At 41.6% G+C, this 21,529-nt stretch overlaps 1 protein-coding gene across 1 annotated transcript; it reads left to right on the top strand.

Annotated features, from left to right (window-relative positions):
• Nucleotides 1-4,698: 4,698 nt before the first annotated feature.
• Nucleotides 4,699-20,891, top strand: MOB1B (MOB kinase activator 1B; the record flags this gene model as incomplete). Its single annotated transcript, XM_084263249.1, has 6 exons — nt 4,699-4,742; nt 5,976-6,142; nt 11,029-11,122; nt 17,295-17,428; nt 19,739-19,902; nt 20,437-20,891. 6 exons carry the CDS (start codon nt 4,699-4,701, stop codon nt 20,512-20,514), a joined length of 681 nt encoding a protein of 226 aa, XP_084119375.1. The 3' UTR covers nt 20,515-20,891.
• Between the last annotated feature and the right edge of the window lie 638 nt (nt 20,892-21,529).

Genomic DNA, 21,529 nt, shown 5'->3' on the forward strand with positions numbered 1-21,529 from the left:
CAAGGCCTTTGAAGATGACAAAGCAGGAGTTGAAATACAAAAGGGTTCCATGCCCCAGGTAAATGTTCTGGGTAGTGTCTTGAGTTTGGTTTTTTCAGAATCCCTTGAGCACTTAAAATATTTGGAGTGGCTTATGTCAGTTGGACCGTGGCAGTGAATGGTTTTGGGAGACAGTAGTATAGCTATAATTGGAGAAGTTATTTACTTCTGCGTTCCTCAGAAGAAAGAAGGAAACATGTCCCATGGCCTCAGCAATACCTACCAGTCAGAAGAACAGAGGTGCTAGGTGTATCCTGAAAATGGTGCCACTGCAGCACTTTGTATTTATTTTTCCCCAGGACAAGGACAAGATTCTGTTCTTTCCTGTGTTTGATCAAACAGCCCACAGGAGAGCCCCGTATTAAATGATTTATGCTGTTTGCAGCACTTTGTTCTTGAGCCCGCAGGTAGCCTGAAACAGATTAGAGGAGCAGTCTGCTCTCTACTTTTGATGGAAGTGATACTTTAAAATAAAATCTTAACTTCCAGTTTAGGATTTTTTTTAAAAATATCATCACAATTTCTTTTAAAACATGTCAGTTTGGTATGTGATATGCAAATAGGTGCTCAGAGGGAAAAAAACCCCACCAAAAAACCAAACCATGTTTCCAGGTTCTCACACCTTCTCCAGCTTGGCATCTCTTCTCTTCCTTCCATTTTGCCAGTGACACAGTAGCTACATACTTTGTAAGTACTGTGTTAGTTGAAGGTGCTGTAACGAGTTGTTAGTGCATTATGGGATAACTTGGTCTGGTTTGGTTCGCTCAAGAGGAATTCAAGGGAGTCTTTGGAGCACTGTCAATATTTCAGTGGTTCAGGTTGTGGTGCTGCTGCAAAACTGACAGGTTGGCAGTTTGGGTAGAGGCAGGATTTGGGCTTCAATCTGCATCCGTACGTTGGATTGTGAGGCATGATAGGCTCAGGGCAAAGTCCTTCACTTGTCCATTTGAGCCATGTTAGACACAACAGCAGTAAGAGCTTGAGGCAAGTTCTCTGGTAGGAACAAGCTGTGAAGTCTTAGGTTTTATTCATAAGGAACCTAAGCTTATCTAGTTTAATTCAAGTTTCCCTGGATATGCAGCAGATGGTAGAAATAGATTTAAAACTCCATTGAAAGGCTCCAGTGAGCAAATCGCTTGGGTGTGAGGAGGGCTAAGCCAGTCCAAGCCACAGCACTTCAGTTAGGAGTGCAAAGGTTCATGTGGCTCCTTTCTTGCAGTGAACAAGACATACCAAGAGTTTAGGCTGGATTCTTGGTTGCTTTGATTGTAAAACATCTGCCAGAGTTGCGTTTGAAGCTGAAGTTGGCTGTTGAGGCAGCTTAGTGTGTTGTAAGCAGGACGCCTGAAAACTTTCCTTTCTTCTGTAAGCATCATCCTGCCAACCGAAAGCAGAGCTGCCTGCAGAATCTGCCTCATAAAAGCCCTCCCTGTCAGCAGATGACTAGATAAAATTACAACTTTGGAGGAATTTTATATGCTTGCTTACAAGCAAGTCGTGACGTCTGTGTGAGGCCAAGTAGCGTGTAGGCTTCTGGCAGGGGGAATGGGAGGTGTGGCTTCCTTCTTGAGCTTCCAGACTCATCCCGGCTCAATGAGTCAGTGACTTTAAACACTTTTCCTGATTTAGTGCTAGGTTGAGCTGCATCTGGCACTGCTGTAGCTGTACTTACCTATAAAAATAGAAGGGCATAATTTACTAGAAATGTTGGATGTAGGAGTGCAGGCAGCAAAACGTCCTTGGAATTGCAAGAATTTTTTTAGAAGTCAGTTCCTGAAAGCCTAGAAATTGGTTGTGGCAAACAGTGGGGATGATGCAATGTGTTCCCTGTTTCATGACCTTTTTATGTCCAAGGAAAATGGTATTTTTGGTATGGCATTTCTGATGATTTCTCTGTCCCCTTCCTTTTCTTCATTCATGTGATGATGTGAAACTGAAGGACAGTTCAGGTGTGGTTTTTAGGTGCTCCCTAATAACTCAGAGAAATGGCTTGCAGATAAAGCTAATTCTGTCATGGAGTGTAGGTGAAAATATAATGTCATTCTTGATCAATACATGTGTTATGTGTGTATCATTGGTCACCAGGCAGAATTTCCAGTTACTTTTTCATGGCATTCTCAAGGAGTTGGGGAAATTACCTGGAACAAAAAGACATCCCAAATCTGTTGCAGGTAACACAGACATGATAGCAAAAAAATGTGAAAAATATTACTTACTTGAAGTCTTTTTGATTTTTTTTTTTTTAAGATGCCTTCAGCTTAGTGCTAGGAATTACAGGATAGTAGGAATAATAGACTGCTATGGTCAGGGTTTAGGAAGGAAGCAGGATTACTTAGTAAGGTAACCATTTGAATGAGGAGTTAACTGGTGGTGCTGAGGAATAAATAAATGAGGATGTTTTTAGTTAAATAATGGGAGAGCTTCTGAACTAATAAGACAGTGTCCATAACATTGTAAGTGACATTTACAGCTAGACTTCCCAAGAGCAAACATGTCCTTTAAGGGTTTTGGCTTAGAGAAGCTGTATTAGGTTGTTGAGTCCCTGGACTTCTTGTATGTATGCCCAGGCATGCACTTAACTGCTGTCACGCATGGTAAACTGCATAAATGCATGCAGTTCTGATAATTTATTGCCAAAATTGCAGGTATTTCCATAGCACACGACGACTAGCAGCCTGCATTTAGCCTAATTACTTTCCTTTTGGATGCCTGCCTGCCTGCCTTTTGTGCGAGACCATTTCCTGCTCTCTTAGAATGGCCGTGCTGAAATTGAGGAGTGATCAGGTAGCTGAGGCAAATATGGAGTGACTTATTTAGACTAGGTGGTGAGACCAAGTATCCTGGTTACAGCTTTTGCCATTTTACAGGAAAAAAACCCGTGTTCCTGGGAAGGGGTCAGCATGACTGAGTGATACCTAATGCTGAAGCTGTAGGGGCTGCGCTGCCCTTTGTGACCCGAATCCTCTTGGTAAATGCTCCCTCTGGATAGAGCTATCCTCCTCAGGACAGAGCTATCCTCATCATGCTAGAGGAGCTCCATGCAGCCATTAGTAGTCTCTGTAATGAGCTTTTTAGACCTTGCCTCAGATAACTGCACTAGACCAGTTACAGCAGCTAAGTTCTTCAGTCTTCCTCATTGTATTCCTTATTTGTATTATTGTGCAAGAGGTGATGTACTTAGGTTTTGAAACATGGTGAAAGGAGAACATAGGCTTTAAGAAATGGGGGTTTTGTGGGAGCAGAGGGGGGATAGGAAGAATCTCTTACTTTCTTTTATAATTTATTTTGAATGAATAACCTGAGCTTTGGATTGGTGCTAAGTGTGTGGAAACCTTGGGTTTGCTTTTGCTGTAAATACTAGGAGTTTTTTCCCCTCATTATCTACTTATGTTGAAGCAAGAGCAAAATCTTGGGAGCAGGTTAGGAAGTGCTGTGCTCTTGTTGAGCATGTGCTGTTTTTATTATGCTGACACACGTGGAAAGATAATGATACCAGTCTCTCTTGCTCTTCAGTTGTATTACCTTGCGTCAGCCCTGCCCGTGCAACCATATGCCAAAGCAGTTGCCAGATGTCTTAAGCAATATTTTTACCCCCTGCATTGGCATAGTGGCTATAAAGTGTGTATGCTCCCAAAGAGAAAAACTCCAGTCTCTGAAGCAGTGAAAAGATACGGGGGGGTTTGTTTGGTGGGGCTTTTTTTCAGTTGCTTTTTTTTCAGAGTCAGTTTGAACCTGGTCTGGCAACAAATGCAGGTGGCTGGAGGGGTGGGAGGTGAAGGTAACTCCCTGAGCCGAAGAAGCTTCTCACTCCCACTGGGAGGCAATTATTTTATTTAAGATTTGAATCTGGTATCCTTGCTTAGGGCAAAATGCAAACAACTGTGTGCATGTTAGAAGTGTCCTGTAACAGACTCTATGGGAGCCATACATTTCCTCTTCCTATTTCTGGCTCTTGGATGCATTCAGCAGCTGACTGCATTAGCATTGTTCTGGTGTCTCTGTGAGTGTACATGGCCTGTTCAAGCGTATCATCCCACGATCCCTGTTAGTCCAGCCAAGTGCTTCTTTAGGAGGAATAGAAAACAGGATTACTCCAGAGGCCTACGGGAAGGGGAGGATGCTGCTGCTCCTTTGTACCAGGGAGAGTCAGCACAGGACCAGGACCATGTAAATCTCTAACCAGACAGACTTGTGGGATCTGTTCAATACCCTGCCAAGGTGTTGCTACCTGCCCAAAAGAATTTGGGAAACTCGTTATTTATGTCCAGTTTCAGTAGGTTTTCTGCTGCTGCTGCTCTTATTTAGGTTTGAACTGTGACTTAGTGAATGATTAGGCAGTGTTGTCCTTTGCTTGGTAAACGACACTTTGTGGATCACCTGCTGTTACGTATTTTGGAAAGAATAATTTTGTGGTACACTTTGCTGCGCACTGTGTCTCTGCTAGAGCTGTTCATGCTTAGGATTGTAGAAATGAGAGATCTTCATGGTGAATTTTCTGTTGATGGCTGTAGTGTGGTGTGGTAGGGAATATGGGCACAGAATTAAGTTTCTTAGAGTGCTTCTGCGCGACAGTGTAGCTACGCTGGCATTGCTCCAAAGACAAGCTACAGCCCTTGAAGGTTCAGTGCATGCAGTTTAAATACTTAGTAAGCTGGGGACATGTCCCACCAGCAAAAATTTCTGTTTGGTCCTGTAGAGAGATGGTAAAAAAAATTGGCCAAGCTTTTATATAAAAAGAAATGGAATTGGATAATGTTTGTAATGAAAAATCTTTTGTGTGGGTTTCCCCATCTTTCAACTTGATTTCATTGGAATTCAGAGCCCAGTTTTCCGTTTCTGACAGAAATCTTTGTTTGGCTCATACACTAAAATATTCACAAACACTGGCTCATTTGACACTTTCCTACAAATATTTAAGCTTACATGTCATGTTTCTGACATGTTAGGGGCTAACGTGCCATCCAGACTCACTGCCAACAAGGAAAATTTAAATGCCTGAAGGTTTTTTTTCCTATGTCAATCTGTGTTTTTCAAACAAAATTCTGGGTAAGGAAAGGATGTAGGTGAAAGCTGGAAAGATTGTCATCCTTATTTTTTGCGTAACTGTGGATGGAAAGGTCTGTATGTTCTGAAACCAGGGGAAAATGACGTAGAATGTTTATGGAAAATGTGGAATTGTCTCACTCTTGGGCTCAAGTGTTAGTGTGGTTTTGAGCAATTGTATTTTAAAAGCAAAGTTCCTAAACAATACCAGATGCCGGAAGAGTTATTTTTATGTTGATAGCTAAGTTATATTCTGAACCAAGTAGGCCTGCAGAAAGTATGCTTTCCTAAATAACAACAGCTTGTTTTTGAGGAATAACTTAACCCATTTGTACCTGATTTGAAAAGACAGAAGACTGAACAAACTTTCCCAACTTCCTTACTACACTTGGGCAGCTGTGATGACATTTCATATGTTAGAAAAGAACACTTGTATTTATTTCTGTTAAATAAGTAGTATCTTCAATGACCAGGACAAGCTTTGGGACTGCTCAGAGTAAGGAAGGTTTCTATTTGGCTGGAATGCCAGCCTTGATATGTGGCCATCCAGATTCTGGGGAAGGAAGTGTTTTTGGTCTCATCATGTCTGTGATCCATTTGCTGAGAGAGAGAAAACAGTCTGAGTGTTCCCAATTATTTGGCTGGCTTAAGAGTAGTAGGGCGAGCGGATGAGAAGGCTGAGTAGCAGAAAAATAATTGAATAGTTTAAAACAGGTCACAGCACCCAGTACGTACACATCCCAGTTTTTGTTAAATAACCTTTTTTTTTGGACACAAAAATAGGGGAGTGGGTAAAGTATTTAATGTTAATGCTGTGCTTACACGTGAATTGTCCTCTCCTTTTTCCCATCTCTTCCCATAAGTTCTCTAAATATTTCCTCTTCCTTTCACAGTGGTAGTCGCTCTTCCAAAACCTTCAAACCAAAGAAGAATATTCCAGAGGGGTCTCACCAGTACGAGCTGCTAAAGCATGCTGAAGCCACGCTGGGAAGCGGTAACCTCCGGATGGCTGTTATGCTTCCAGAGGGTGAAGACTTAAATGAATGGGTTGCAGTTAACAGTAAGTTGGCTAACCGCTTTTTTGGGTTTTTTTTTTTGAAAGGGGCACATTGAATGTGGTCTGACACCTCTGGGAGGACACCTGCATACTCCTTTGTGGTTGGGTAGGCTCTTGTATCCTGCATGCACCCCTCTGCTGCCGTTGGGAGAGGTGACTGTCATGTCATTTAGAGCTGAGAGATGCGGAGCAACTCACTGAGACAAAAACTCCTAAATCTCCTTGTGCCAAAAATATGTTGCTGTTAACAAAACAATTTTTGTTCTTAGTAGTTAAAGTCTGAGCTCTTGATCACAAAGAAGTGCTGAAGTAGAAATGTCACTGCTGTTTTTAGCAAGTAGCCTGTCAGTGCCATCTGAATATGTTTCATCTAGCTCTTCTTCAGCTAGGGCTGTTAAGCCAGTGGTGTAGTGAAGCCCTCTGTGTGCTAAGCATAAAACCTTTAGTTAAGCATGGGGACCAGGTCTAAAAGACTACAGTTCACATGCATGGCCTGACATTTCACTTTGTCTGTAACAAATCCAGAGAACAATCTTTGTAGTTCTCCTGAAATTAGTTCCTTCCTCTTGTTTCTCCATCATCGTCACTTTAACTTCCTCTGAGGCAGTTTGCCCTTACCCCTCTCCTTTCATGCTAGGTGAGGCCAAACAATGATCCCCAAATTAGTGTTTTCTGAGAGCTTGACCATGTTTCCTCCTCCTTCCTCTCCCTGCTGCATGAATTTGCTGCTTGCCTTCTGCTCTTAGAGACTGCATTAACCCAAGTCCTATCGTGCTCTGTAGCCTGTGCAGAGTTTTGGCTTGCACAGACTGTTGCCCATCCGGGTATTTCCTCATCTTTTGTGTCTTTGGCTTGGTGTGCATCTGTGATTGTGTGGTGCTGATTGTGCACTGCAGTGCAATATAAACTATGCTTGAGATTAAATGTCTTGTAATTGTTGAGGAGGTTCTGTCTGTTTCTTCTTGCTCTTTGACATGTTTGGGAAGTGAAACTGTCACACTGATTTCAACCTTCTGGTTCTTAATTAGCCAGGCAGGGCTCTGGTATATGACTTGCCACTGTTTCCAGGGAATGTTGAAATTGCTGACGCCATTCTTTGTAAGAGTTTATTCATGATGTATTGCAAAACTGGTGAGAGAAAAAGCCAGCCTGTTTTTGTGAGTAAGCATTACTAAAGATGCTTCATATATTGTTGGCATCTTTCCCTTTTGGTGGTTCCTCCACTCCATGTCTCTTCTTTCCTGTGTGGCAGCAGTGTATTTCATTTCCCAAATGACTTAACAGCTAAATTAGCTGGGTGGCAGAAGGCAGAAAAGCACTCTGCAAAAGAGTGGGAGATGCCTCTTGGTATCAGTGGCATTCTGTAATGAAACCATCCTCTTTGGTGTCTCCTGCAGCTGAGTGGGTTTTTTAATGTTTAGCGTTTTGTCTAGAAGGGATTAACTGATGCTCCCTTCATTTACAGCATCCCCCTAGCACACCTAGTACCACTTAATGGTGGCTCTGAGCCCCTTCTATCTATTGAGGTATCTAGTAAGGGACAGAATGTGTGACTTCATGTCATTGCTTTTGCCCTTCACAGTAGTGAGAGCGCAGGAAGAAATGTTCTCGCCTGCCTTACTGACGCCTTGCCATCCTGAGTTGATGCGTGTGTACATGTTTAAAATCCGTTCTTAGAACAAAGTAAGGTGAGAGGTGTGTAACCAGTTTCTTGTGAGTTTCGTTGAAATCTCCTGGATTTGAAAGCACTAAAAAAATCATTTCAGAACTACATCTTGCCCATGTTTTTGTAGGGGAACACCAGATAGTGTACACTTTTGGGAGCAGAAAAGCACTTATAAAAACTCATCTAAACCCTCAAAACTTAAGAACAGTGAGTAAAGGTAGAAATGAAAATATGCAGAGACACTGAACCGCTTGACACGTGTTGGGAAGGAGGCTCTTGCATGTTTCTTGTTTGTCACACACTGCTGACTTTGGTGGATGGGTGGTGTGTCTCCAGGGCCTTTTGGGACTTGAAAGCACGGGATTCATAGTAATCTGTCATCTTGTTGAAGTCTGTGTGGGCTTTTTGAACATGCCTGCCTTGAAGCAAATATTGGGCTGTGGTTTCTACTGGGAGCAGGGAATGGAAACTTAATTACAGTCCTTGTGTATACTTAAGAAACAAGGGCTGCATATAACCACGTCTTGCTGCCTTCGGTGTTAAGTGCCTCCTCTCCCCGCCCAAACAAGCTTTAGGAGACCTCCTTTTCCTCCTCTGTAACTTTTGTAATCAAGCTTTCCCAATGTCACTTTGCTGTTCTCTGCTTTTGCTGTGCAAGGAAAACAAAACAAACCAAAACCCAGACTTTGTTGCTGGAGATGAGCTGTGCTAGGTCCATGCCATGGCAGTTTTAATTTGCTTCCCGTTTTTGATACAGCTGGCAAGTTGTGTGACACAGTTGTAGCTCGTATTCTTCATCTGCTGAACAGTAGCTGTAGCCTCCTGCTGTTAATTTTGTGTAATCTTTGATGCTTATTCTCTGCAAGAAAAATCAGTAAGGGAAGCTGCAGTATTTAACCCTCCCTTTTCCTTCAGCCATCAGTTACTTCAGCAGTATGTGGCATCTGCTAGTGCTTACTTGTAGGATGTCATTACCTGTTCTGTTGCAGCAAAACTCTGTCTGTAATGGAGTTAAGCAAGGAATACAGCATTCGTTGGGCTACTAAGTAATATACACTGGCTTCTCTTTGGCACGGCACCAGATTGAGAGGAGTGTATTGTTGGTGTCAATTCCATGGTGTCCTGCAGGTTTATGGCATGACACTATCCAGTGCTGCAAGTGGTAACTTTTTTTTTAAAACCCTTTTTCTTTTTTTAAACTGAAGTTTCAAGTTAAGGGACATGGCTGTCTGTCTACTGCAGAGACTGGTGACAAGAAAGCCTCTCCTTTCTGGCTCAGAATGAAGAGCTTGGTTTGTTACCTGAAGGCTGAATTGAATAACACGTGGCTATTTGGTGACATGATGAGAGTGTCAGCACTGCTGATAGGGGGTTTTGCTTGAGTATTCCTGAAATCTGTATCTATACAGAAACTGTTTGTTACTGGCATACTGTATTGCTGGCATAACACAGGTAGCAGTGCAGCAAAGTAAGTTTGAAGTGATGTGGAGTCTGGATAGATTGCACACTGACTCCTCATCCTGACAATGGATAAGCAAGTGTCTAGCAGTAAAGGCTTCTGCCATCCAAGATGGCACACCCTATGCTCTTAGCAGTAGAAGCCATGTTGGGTGCTTAGGCATTGTATATATTGATACATTGGATATTGTCCCTTTCAGGGTAAGGGTGTGTCAGTGTAGTGATCAAATTCGTAGAGCACTGTAATTAAATAGGAGTTGGACACCACTGCATTGGATTTGAATTTTTGTATGCTTGCTGAATATCACATATGCATGAAAGTGGATGAAAACCAATACCAAAGCAGGTCCCACAAGTCTTAAATTCCTGTATGCTGGTATTACTTGGATTAATCCTGAAGGAGAATTTACAGAGTTTACAGTAACTGTTATGGGTTAAGGGAGACACTTAGTTGTAAGAATGTAACCCAGCCTACTTAAAATTTTATTTCTGAGTGCTTAATACTGGTGACCTTTCAATTTTTACTTGTGATGTCTGCTGTCTGAAAGACATTTTGAAAAGATAACCACATAAATTGATACCTTAGTAATGTTCTGCGCTCCCCAAGAGATTGAAAGGAGATAAAATGGATTTTATAAACCAATTACAGTGACCATGGTTCCTAAGAACAGAACCTGCTGTTAGGTTATTGAAAAGGAGCTTTGTAAGCAAGGAAACAACTATTTCAAGCAGTAAGATCTATGGCAATATTCAGATATGCTAACTTTTGGTCTTCTTATTTCAGTAATTTAACCATGTAACAAAACTTAAGCTGTAACACACACACCAACACCCCCCACACCCATCACAAACAAAACTCTTAAGGATAGAGAGTTAGAGTTTTGTTTGGGGGGGAAGTGTTGTGGACTAAATATTGGTTTGTGGTAATGAATTGATAACCTAAGGAACTATAGTTGCTTGGCACTGTAACTATTACTGTGTCAGGCCTTCTGTATCCACCTCCCACATGTAGAATCACAGAATCATAGGGGTTGGAAGGGACCTCGAGAGATCATCAGGTCCAACCCCCAATGTAGTGTTTGATTGTAACATAACTAAAAGAGAGTACATTTATATTAGATAGGAGGAAGAAATTCTTTACTATGAGGACAGTGAGGAGCAGGTTGCCCTGAAAAGCTGGGACTGTGCCTTGATCCCTGACAGTGTTCAAGGCCAGGTTGGATGGGGCTTTGGGGAGCTTGGTCTAGTGGATGGTGTCCCTGGCCATGGGAGGGTATGGAACTAGACCCTCTTTAAGGTCCCTTCCAACCCAAACTGGTACTAGGTTCAATAAAACATTTTTTGAAGAGGTAGTCTTCTGGAGTACAAAGCCCAAGGGAAGTCAGCATCACCTTATGAGTGACAGCTGTCTTAAATGTTTGTTTTATTCCAGACTTGCTAGTGGAATTTGGGATTCTAATAAAAATGCACCAGACTTTGAGAACAGGAATAACTTGCCTTTCTCTTTCCTTTCTTTCAAAATAAGATTATGCTGCAGCAAACAATTAAGTAGGTATTAGCCAGAGGCTGTTCTAGAAACTTGGTGGTGATAGTGTTCCACATCTCCTTTATAATATATCTTAAAAAGCAATAACAGTGACCTTTTTTTTAATGAAAAATACTCCAGGACCCTCTTCAGCAGCATGAGCTTTACAGTAGAGGCTGTAAGAAGCTTGTGTTGCTGTTACATTGCAGAGTGTTAATTGATGGTTTAAATGCTTTACAGCTGTCGACTTCTTCAACCAGATCAATATGCTTTATGGAACCATTACGGACTTTTGCACAGAAGAGAGCTGCCCTGTGATGTCTGCTGGCCCAAAGTAAGATTATTTTTTACACATTGGTGAGAATGTGCAGTTTTTGAGATGATTTTGTGTTTGAAAACTTGATAGTGTTGGTGCAAAGGATGTCTTCTCTTGTTACCTGTGGAGGGAGAAAAAAAATAGAATATTTGCTAAGGAAGTGGGGAACAAAAAAAAGGATGGGTTGGTTTGGTTTCTTCAGCTTGGGAGGTAACCTGTTTTTTATAAAAACTACTTTTTCCTAGTCTTTTTCCTCCATGAAATGTTAATGAGGGCTTCTTAAATTAAATATATGTGCAAGTGATTAGTTAGGGCTTGGCAAAATCCTTCTTCTGGGCGTTTGAGTAGGTACTGTAGAAATAAACTCAGCTACAGTTCTGGATAGTCTGGATATTAATCCTCTACCTTGCTCCTCAGTTCAGTGTCACTGCTTCAATTCTTCCTTATGCTCTTGTGCAGACATCCCACCTTTGTGGTTTTGCTTTGCTCTCCAGCAGATGAGTGTGTACTATAGAGGAAACTATTCATGTTGCTAAGCCAGTGGCAAGGGAGTGCTCTGCTTCATTAGTGAAAAATCTTAAATAAACAAGAAAAACAATCCTCTCCACCATTTCCTCTTCCTTTATAACGACATTTGTTGTTACTGTCTGAAGCCAGTAGTTGTGAGCCAGTGTGGTGGAGAGCTGAGGACATGCACCAGGGGTGCTGTGGGGAGGGCAGGAGCCCTGCAAGGCAAATGCAGCCAGGCAGACCAAGAAAAGCTCGGAAGCTGTGTTTTTAAACTAAAAATGGATGCAGGTGAATGCCAAAACCAGTGTGGGCAGAAAGACCTGCTGCTGCTGCGAAGCGGGGAGGGGTGAAAATGCAAAAGGAATATAAGTTTACCCTTATGCAAAAGAACTTCGGGCTGAGTTTCTGCAGCATCAGCCCGTTGTCTGCTTTGTGCTTTGGCAGGCAGAACAGACTCTCATTTATTAAATAAAAGCATAAAAACATTTCTTTGATTTATTGTTTGTGTGCTGAGCAGCAGTTATTTGTGGGTGGAGGTTAATTATTAAAGGCTTAGTTTACTGGTTGCCAGACTAAACAATTTCTTTCTCTCCAAAGAGTGTGATAACCATTGACAGAACTGTATGTCATACTCAAATAGTTAAGATGCAGGATAGAAAAGAGATGCAAGAGGCTAGAAGATGCATTTTGCCAGGTTTTTAATTAGGTGATCTTGTCCGTGGCAAAGCAGTTCTCAAACTCTGCAGACCCCACTTTGTTCTCAGGAATGGGTTTTGTGAAGGGATCACGTTTTGTGTGGGGGTGTGAGGAGCTGGACAGGCACAGGAACAGGCAATTTGTGAGCCTGGCAGCTGAGCACAGACAGTGTTGGAGTGAGTGTGTCTTCCTCTTGCTTACAAGGTGGTCTGCATGATTATTTTTTTTCAAGGAAGTACTGCTGGAAAAAGCATCAGCATGAAGGCACTGATATTTACAGATTTTTTTCATGCTTTTTGATTTGTTTTCTGTTCTTTTCTGGTTCAAGCTGTATTAGTTGCAGAGGCATTGAATCTTAGGTGCTCATTAGTGCTTCTGGGCTCAAGGCTGCTGCTCACATCCGTGGCTGAGCTGCCACCAGTATTGCGTTCTCATCTATGTCAGACAAAAGAGTACAAGTTAGCTGAAACAACTTGCTTGAGGTCATTTGAAACAGGTTAGGCAGCTGTAGCATGAGTAGCTAGAGAGAATCAAAAGCAGCAGGTACTCTGTGGCTCTGAAGTCTCGTTTTTGCTTTCCCACTGGAAAAGTGCCTGTAGTCCATGTATTAAAAAAAGGTTGTAAGGTGCTAGTGTGCATAGATAGGTAGCTGTTTAGAACACAGTGTGGCTCAGTCACCATTTTCATAGCATGACTGACAAATTTATAGCGGTCTATGGAAGAATTAAACCAGGCAGCTGAAGCAAGAGGGTAGCTAGAGCAGAAGTGTAATGTTGATTGTGTCCACAGTCTGGTACTGTGCTTAAAATCTCTCAGAAAGGAGAAAACCAAATGGACCTGGCAACAGACAGGTCACCTATGTTAGTGTCTGTTTCTTGATGTTATGTTCTCAATGTAAAGAGTGTTATCTTCTCCAGAAGGCTACCTTTAATAAGCAAATGCTTGGGACTGTATTGCTGCTTTTCCAGCCCACTGGTTCTTTGTGATATCAACCTGAAACAGCAGGGCTTAGCTGAGGCAGATAAATTTTCATGTGCTGTGGGATTGCTTTCATTTGGTTTGGACTTGTCTTGGTTAGGATTGCTGACTTACCTTCTGTCAGGGTGTTAGAACATTGAGTTAGTTAGGGATTGATAAGAAGATCAAGAACGCATCTCCCTCTCCTGCCACACAACTCACTGTCTAACAATTTGAAAAATAACTATCTGTTTAATTTGTGCTAAAGCATCTGATTGTTCAGGATAATGTTCTACTCTTCACTTCAGCACAGACCGACTATTTGTTACCTGAACAAACCCTTGCTGGTTATCACTTGCTGCTCTTAGATCAGTAGCAGTATCGCCACCAGTGCAACAGGGTAAGAAGCTGCATAGAAACAATGTCTTTGTTCACCACCTCTGGGTGAGGGGACTCTTCCTTATTTTGCTCTCTGGTTGTAAGTCTTCAATAGAAGCACAAAGGAGGGATGTGGCTGCTGCATTTCTCAAAGGTGGATGACTGAACCAGGGCTCTAAAATTCCTATTTAGGCATTTGTGTAAGTACAGTAGGCTCACTTTTAATGGAGGTGATGTGCTGGTGATTTTCCTGAGGTTTCTTGGTCTGCAGTGCTTCCGTCTTCAGCTGTTGGAATTGGAATAGCTGGGCTCTCCACAGTGGACAGCACCCATAAATCCTGCACAGGCTTAATACGGTGTAATTGAATGTTTGCATGCTGCCTTCTGCAGCAAAAAAAATAAATCATGTAATCAGGTCCTTGAAATAGCCTGTTGTCTCTGAGCAGTATCAATCCTTCTGCTTTTTGTGACGCTCTGCTCTGTGCCTGTGTCATTTGATATCTGAAGGACAGAACAGAATAAATATTTTTCAGCAGTCCTGATGTAATACAGTTTTGCTGAGATGTAGAGATGATAAATGTCTGAGAATGTTTTAAAGGCACTACTGAGCTGCTGTGTTTTATTGCTATGGGACAAGGTAACAGCTTTTAATTTTACTCAAGCTGATTTTTGTTCTGTTGGGATTTTTTGCCTTTTGTTAGGCTATGTACATGTAATTGCACAGTAGAGGATAAACATAGGGATATTTTCTTTTGTGAGAAGTATAACTGGGTTTTCTGTTTATAGGTGGCAAATAATTTGTATTTATTAGTATGAGAGAATTCCACCAGTCCTTAGGATAAGGTTAGTTTGGGTCTATTACCAAAGGTGTAGGCGTTTGCTCACAAGCTTGAGCTAGAAATGTGGTTTTACCCTTTGTTTCCCGCAGCTGGAATGACTGGAATATTTGTGATTGGAATGTATAGAAATTTTTATGTGTGCATGTTGGTTTTCTTTTTTGGTTGAAGAAACTGGACTAAGATTCTTACTTGTTTTCAGTGATATATTTAATCTTGTTGGAAGACTTCATTTCCCCCTCCTTTGCGAATGCCAAGCCTTTTGACAGCATGGGAGCAACCATGACCATGACATGCACTGCATGGGGCATGGGGTGTTTGCTGAAATACTTGCAGATTCTCTGTGAAACTCTGTTTTTGTCAGGATATAGCTCCTCTTTCTAAGAGCTGTGTTGCTTAAAGGGTCATTCTACCACATTCCTTCCTCTAAAACCTGCAGAATTAACTTCTCATGGATATATTTTACGTGGAAGAGATTTTTAGTGTGTAATTTAGTTTGTTGTATTGCTCTGTTTGTCTCCAGGCTGAACCTTGCACCTCAGCTAAGTGTTGGTATTTGGCCTACATTAATAGGACATAAGTCTTGGTATTGTGGGAATACTGGGTGGTGAGGAATACTAATTTTTCAGAAATCCAGACACACTTTGGTGCATTTGGCATGTATGGAATTCTTGCATGTGTTCTGAGATGCACTTTTTAAATGCTTTCAGATCCTCTGGTTTGTTGCCATTCTAAAAATGGGATCTTTTTATACTGATGTGGCCAGCATGTTACCTCTCTTAAAAATTGTTTATTGTGGAAATGTTCTCCCAGTTACTGTTCTGACTGAATTTGTTAAACAAAATTAGAAGCCAGATTTGTCAGATACAGTTAAGCTTTGCATAAAACGATGTGTGTGATCTTTAAAATAGCATTGTGTGGCCACTAGAGAAGGTCGTCTAACTGGAGATAGCAGGGGAAAGTTTAATCAGTGGTCGTTGCAGCCAAAACACTGTGGTACTAAGTAATAACAATCAGATTGAGGACGCTTTCCTCTATGAAAAGAAGAAATATTAACCATTAATAACATCTAGTTGTTTTTAAAAAGAGCTGAGATAAAACTTGAAGTGGGTATGTTTCCTGTAACAGCGTAACTGAGCTGACATCACTGTCCTTGTACATTTTGTTTGCTTGTTAAATCAGATATTTTTAAAAGAGGAGTGTTGCAGGTAGTCTGAATCATGGATGGTTTGTTGTTCTGGGAGGATTTCAGAGCTGCAGAGCTCAGCAGTCCTTGTGGCTTTGGGCTCAGCAGCAGGCTCACCTCACAGAAAGCTGTTCTGCGGCAGTGCTGGTTGGCTGAGCCAGGCAGGTGGATTTAAAACCAGTGTGGAGGTGATGCCATGTTCAGCTGTAGAAAAGAGAGGGCTATGCACAGCTCTGTGCTGATAAGAAGAAACTGCTGGAGTGTTCCAGATTGCCATGGAATACTGAGAGATGTCTATTTGCACCCAGCAAGTCACAGAAAGAAACACCGTGGTTCACGTGTGAGCCCGTATTGTCAAACTCCTGGTGTTAAACGTGTTTTGGGTTTTTAGCTGTACGCCCCCAAGATTTAGTTGCCTGCTGCTTGGTCTGGGTTTGGGTCATTGCACTCCCTGAGCCAGTCAGAATATCTGTTCCATCCTCATTTCACAAGGACTTGTGTTTGGTTGTCCATGTAAATGGGCACTGCTTAATAGACTTTTTCCGTGGCTTTTTAAATTCCTGCTGTTGAAATGATACTGTAACATGAATGACACTGAGACTGACTCACTCAGTGTGCTCTGTAAATGTCCATGTTACTTGCTCTGGGAGTGAAAAAGGATAAAAAGAGCAGAGGTGCTACTGTTCTGTAGGCATGTCAGTGGTCTGTAAAGGTGCGATATCACTGTATCTACAGATGGAAAAATTAAGCTAAAAGGCAATTATTGGCCTGTAACTATCGAGTGGGTCAGTGGTATGACTGGAAGCAGAGATTTTTCTGAATATTTGTGTGTTGCGTGGTAGCAACTAGACCTTCAGATACGAGTTTTTTGGGGGTTTTTTTGAGGAGGACTATTTAGTTTAGCAGCTTTCTTTGAGCCATTAGCTGAAAAGCACTTCATACCAGCTTCCTTTTAAGAGTATTCTTTGGTCTCTAACCCACCTCTGAATCTATTCCATGTCTCTCATCAGTCATAATTTGGGGTCTCTGGCAACAGCTAATGTAGTTTGGTCTTCAGCTATGTGAAATCTGTAAGAATATTTTCAAATACAAAGAAATCCTGTAAATCTTTAGGGGTCAGATATGTCCAGCTGGCAGCTGCTGCAAATGTTGAATATGTGACTTTTTAATGTTTCACTTCAACAGGCACATCTCTTTTTGGTTTTTTTTTTGGATGAGTGTGTGTGTGCAAATAAAGCTTTTAAAAAGAGCAGGTAGCTATTGGTCTTTCAGGGTTTGGAAAGCTACTCAGCAGCATCTTTTGATGCAGGTTAGACCGCAGGCTGCCACGTGCATTTTAGCAGGAGCATTGCAGCTGAGGGTGAGCAGGTTGTGCTATACAGGGTGATGTTTTTGAAGGCCTTTACAGACGGGAGAAGAGAGTTTGCCTAAAGCAGGATTGCAGCGGGGAGATGGGGAAGAGAGCAGCTGCAGATGATTCGGGAGCATTTGGACCTTTAGTTTCAAGGAAGGGAGGTGGGAGGGTGTGGGAGTGCAGAAAGCAGAGCAGGAAGAGCAGCCTTCCAGGCCTTGATATGAATGATTCATTTGTGTTAAGAAATGTCTTGTTGTTGTCGTCCCAACCCAGATATGAGTACCACTGGGCGGATGGGACAAACATAAAGAAACCAATTAAGTGCTCTGCACCAAAGTACATTGATTACCTGATGACATGGGTCCAGGATCAGCTGGATGATGAAACGCTATTTCCTTCTAAAATAGGTAAAGTAAATAAGTAAAATTGAACTGTGTATTTGGATTACAGTTGTATTGGAATATCCAAATCTTACAGCATTAAAAGGTCTCCTAAATGACTGACTGGAGTGGGACAATTTTTAAAAATTACATTGTGTATATAAAGGCAGTTTTATCTCTTAAGATAAAATGTATGTGGCAGTATGTGGACTCTGATCCACTTGCTCATAATCCTATTAAACATCTGCCACAATTTTGAATGCAGGAAGTACTGTTTAATATCTGACTGTGTTGATCAAATCTGTGTTTTTCAACTTTGAATTCAGAAATATGGCAGAGGTTTCAAAATCTTATAATCAGTAATTGGTACAAACTGGCAGCTTTTTGATGCAGGAAAGATGCTCAGTCCTCAGAAGAACAACTTCTAGGCCTTACTTCCCAAGAATCTGAACTGTATCTTTGATCTTAGTTTAATGATTTCTATTTTTTATTTTCCTTTTTCAAGTGAAGATGCAAGTTTTTAAGGTGTTTCATTCAGAAAAGCAGGAGGAAAGTAATGAAGAACCACCAGTTTTAGGAACACTAAGAAGAAAACCCTGCTTCTAGAGGCACGAAGGACTGTTTGTTCTCAAGCTCCTAATTGGCAGTTTTCCAGTACACCACTACTCGTGGGTTTATGATCCATTGTGGAAAAAGGAAGGGAGATCTCTTGTTCACAAAAATAAAAGCAATTAGTTTCTGAAGCATTTGACACCCTTTCAGTAGGCCTCTTCAGAGAAATAGGGCCACCTGTCAGAATCAAGTGGTGTTTGATTTGCAGTTAAGCCGATAGGCAGAGAAGGCTGGTTAGTTTGGGAAGAGGTGACAACAAGCAACACCTTCCCTGTACAGCAGATGCTGGCACAGTTTCTTTGAGAACCGTGGCATCTGTTTTAGTGTTTTAGGGCAAAGGTCAGAGCTGCAGTAGGTCTCTGCTGCTAATAGGAATGATATTAAAGAGCTACAGTTAATACCAAAGTTGTCTTCGAAAGACTAAATCAGGATTTGATCTGTCTTCAACTGCAGCATATATTTTGCTGAAGACTTTTTTTTTTCTTTTAATAGGACGTGTTTTTGAAAGGTAGCGATTCAGAAAGAGTCTGAAAGGCCCCACTGGGTAACCAAGTAAATCCAAGCTACCCACGCCATGCAGCAGCCAGGGAAGATGTGATGTACTTGCAAGCAGGGCAAGCTTAAGTAGGAGCATGAAAATTTTACTGCTAGGGTTTTAAGGCGCTGGTGAGATGATGATTGGCCTGTAGAATCCAGCTTGGGCCTCTGGCCATTGGAAAGGGCTTCAGCAATTGCGAAGACTGCAGAAGAACTAATCTGACTGGGAAGACAGCTACCTGATGAAAAGCTAAACAGGTTTAATCTTTTTAGATGGTTGATACATATCTTTTTTTAGCCTGCGGATGTGTCAACTAAAGAGGTTATTGCTCCCAGTAGCCAGTTGCTGTTTCCTAACTGATTATAATCAAACTTGTGCACTGGCAAATGTCTGCTGTTGAAACAGATGTTACCTGTACAGGGTAATTTTCACTGAAATGACTGAAAGGAGCATGTTTTGGAGTACTTCAGCAGGCAGTTAAGAAAGCAGCAGCCTCTGGCTAAGGGATGATGATGAGCAGGATGGGAACAGGAGTCTCTGCTGGGCACGAGCCATGTGGAAGAGAGTCTGGTTCTGATTTCACTTCAGCCAAGAGAAGTGTACGACTGATGGCTGATAGCAAGGGTGGTTTCAGTTACCTACACGAAGGTATCTAGTGTCTCTTGGAGCACCATGTGGTATCTGGGGCACGTGCACAGAGCCATTGGTGAGGTTTGGAGCCTGACGGAGACTTACCCTCTTCGGCATTGGTGCTCGGAGACCAGGCAGGTACTGAAAGGGCATCTGTCAGCACATTATGTGCCTGTGCTTGGGTATTGGAATCCTACCCAAAGGGAGGAAGCTTCTTGGTCAGAGAAGGCTCTTCAGGGAATGACACCGAGACACAGCAAGGTTAAGTAGCTGGAAGCTGAAGGTAGGAGGGTTTAGCATAGCAAGGTAGTCAGGTTTGTCCTGGAAAAAGGTGATGAGCCATTGGTCTGCTGAGGGGAGGGAAGACGGTCCCTTCTGGCCTTCAGACGAGCTAGTCATTGTGCTTTAGCCGAAGTAGTGGGATTTACAGATGGAATTGCTGAGTGAAACAGACCAGCCCTTGTTGTGCAAGAGAGAGGATGGGGTATGATGGCTTTCAGATTACAGGAATGTGGCACGGGCATTTAAAAATAAGCCATCTGTCTTCTTATTTCTAGGTGTACCATTCCCAAAGAATTTCATGTCAGTGGCAAAGACAATTTTAAAGCGTCTCTTCAGAGTTTATGCTCATATTTATCACCAGCACTTTGATCCAGTGATCCAGCTACAGGAAGAAGCACACCTTAACACATCTTTCAAGCACTTTATATTTTTTGTTCAGGTAAGTGTGGCAGGAGCATTATGCTTACAGTTATGTTCTGGAAAAAAGTATCATATCAAAGTACTGCCACTTCAGTTTCTTAACAGCTGGTATATTTGTAGGAGAGTCAACACCTCCACTGTTATGTGTGTTTACTGCTAGAAGCATTCAAGGAATGAAAATTATTTCAACGAACTACTTTTTCACCACAAAACTGGACTCTGAAAAGCATTTCCTATCAAATACATCAGTAGAACAGTAATTCCTAACAAGAGAGGGAGGACAGCATCTGAAGCTAGATTGATATGTGTGCTTGCTTCGAAGCTACTTTACCCCCTCCCCTAATAAAAAAGGAGTGTCTTTGAACACTTACTTTAAGTTGGAGTAAAAGTGGTTGAACACTGCTATTCAGACGATGGGAGATAGGCAGAACACACTGTAGTGGCTGAGCCTGGACTCAAGGGGCATACTCCCACATAAATTCTGTTGGAGTAATACTTGTCACCCAAGCTGCACATGTAAAACTCTGTATAAATGTCTTTCTCCTTCCTACAGGAATTCAACCTTATTGATAGAAGAGAACTTGCACCACTTCAAGAACTGATTGAAAAACTCACTTCTAAGGACAGATAAAAGGAAGAGCATTTCTTGAAGTCACTTGTTTCTTTAAGCAAGCGTGTAGTATTTGTTTTTTGTTAATTTGTTTTTTTGTTTGTTTGGGTTTTTTTGTTAGAAAAAAACAAAACAAAAATCTGTGCTGTTACTAATGGCAGCCAAGATCTACTTTCTGTGCTTTTCTTAGGGGAAATCTTTTATCTGTTAGTGACACGCAGCAAATAGCTTTTTTTTTTTTATTTTATTCCTGATTGTTGTTACTCATTGTGGAATTTTAGCAGGTGCTGAGCGTTTATAAAGGAAACATGCTTGGTTGGGGGATTGACTCTGCTGGTGGATGGGTTCTTGTATCATGTCAGTGGTTGCCCATTCTCATGAAGTCCCTAAAAGACTTGCTTACATTCTCTAAGTGCCTTGGCAGACTCACTTCTGAGGTGCAAAGCACATACAATACTGAACATTGCTGGAAACAGAAAATATGAACTAACACCCAGGACACTTACTGATACTTGTTTTAGAAATATATATATATATGCTTACACTAAAAAAAAGCCATAACTTACTGAAATCAATGATCTCCAGCTTTTAATACAAATATTTGTCTTATTTTTTTAGAGACTAATGTAGGATTTTTTCAAAACTACGTATTTCTTACAAAGAAAAGTGATGGCAAAGTTCTAGTTGCTAAGGCTAAACAAAGAAGGTGCTGTCAAAATTACAAAGAACTTCTGCTTAGCAAGTAGCTGTATGCTTGTTGCCACTGGGTTTGGCTTTCAGAGTGGCTTTTATTTATTTTTTTTTCCCACAGGGAAGCATCAACTTGGGTCAGTCATGTTTGTGATTGTCAAATCAATGGTTTGTTTGCACAAATGCAGCTAGGGAAAATATTCAATGTTTAAAAAATGCACTGGGGTAATAGAAAAAAATCTGGCTTGAAAAACAACTAGGGAAATGAGGTTTCTAAGTTAGAAGGAAGAAGCCTGGCTCTGTGGAGGAGCTCTGTGGCAGACAGTTTTTTCTGTGGTAGGAAACG

The sequence above is a fragment of the Gallinula chloropus genome (genome assembly GCF_964237585.1).
Source record: "Gallinula chloropus genome assembly, chromosome: 4".
Lineage (NCBI taxonomy): Eukaryota > Metazoa > Chordata > Aves > Gruiformes > Rallidae > Gallinula > Gallinula chloropus.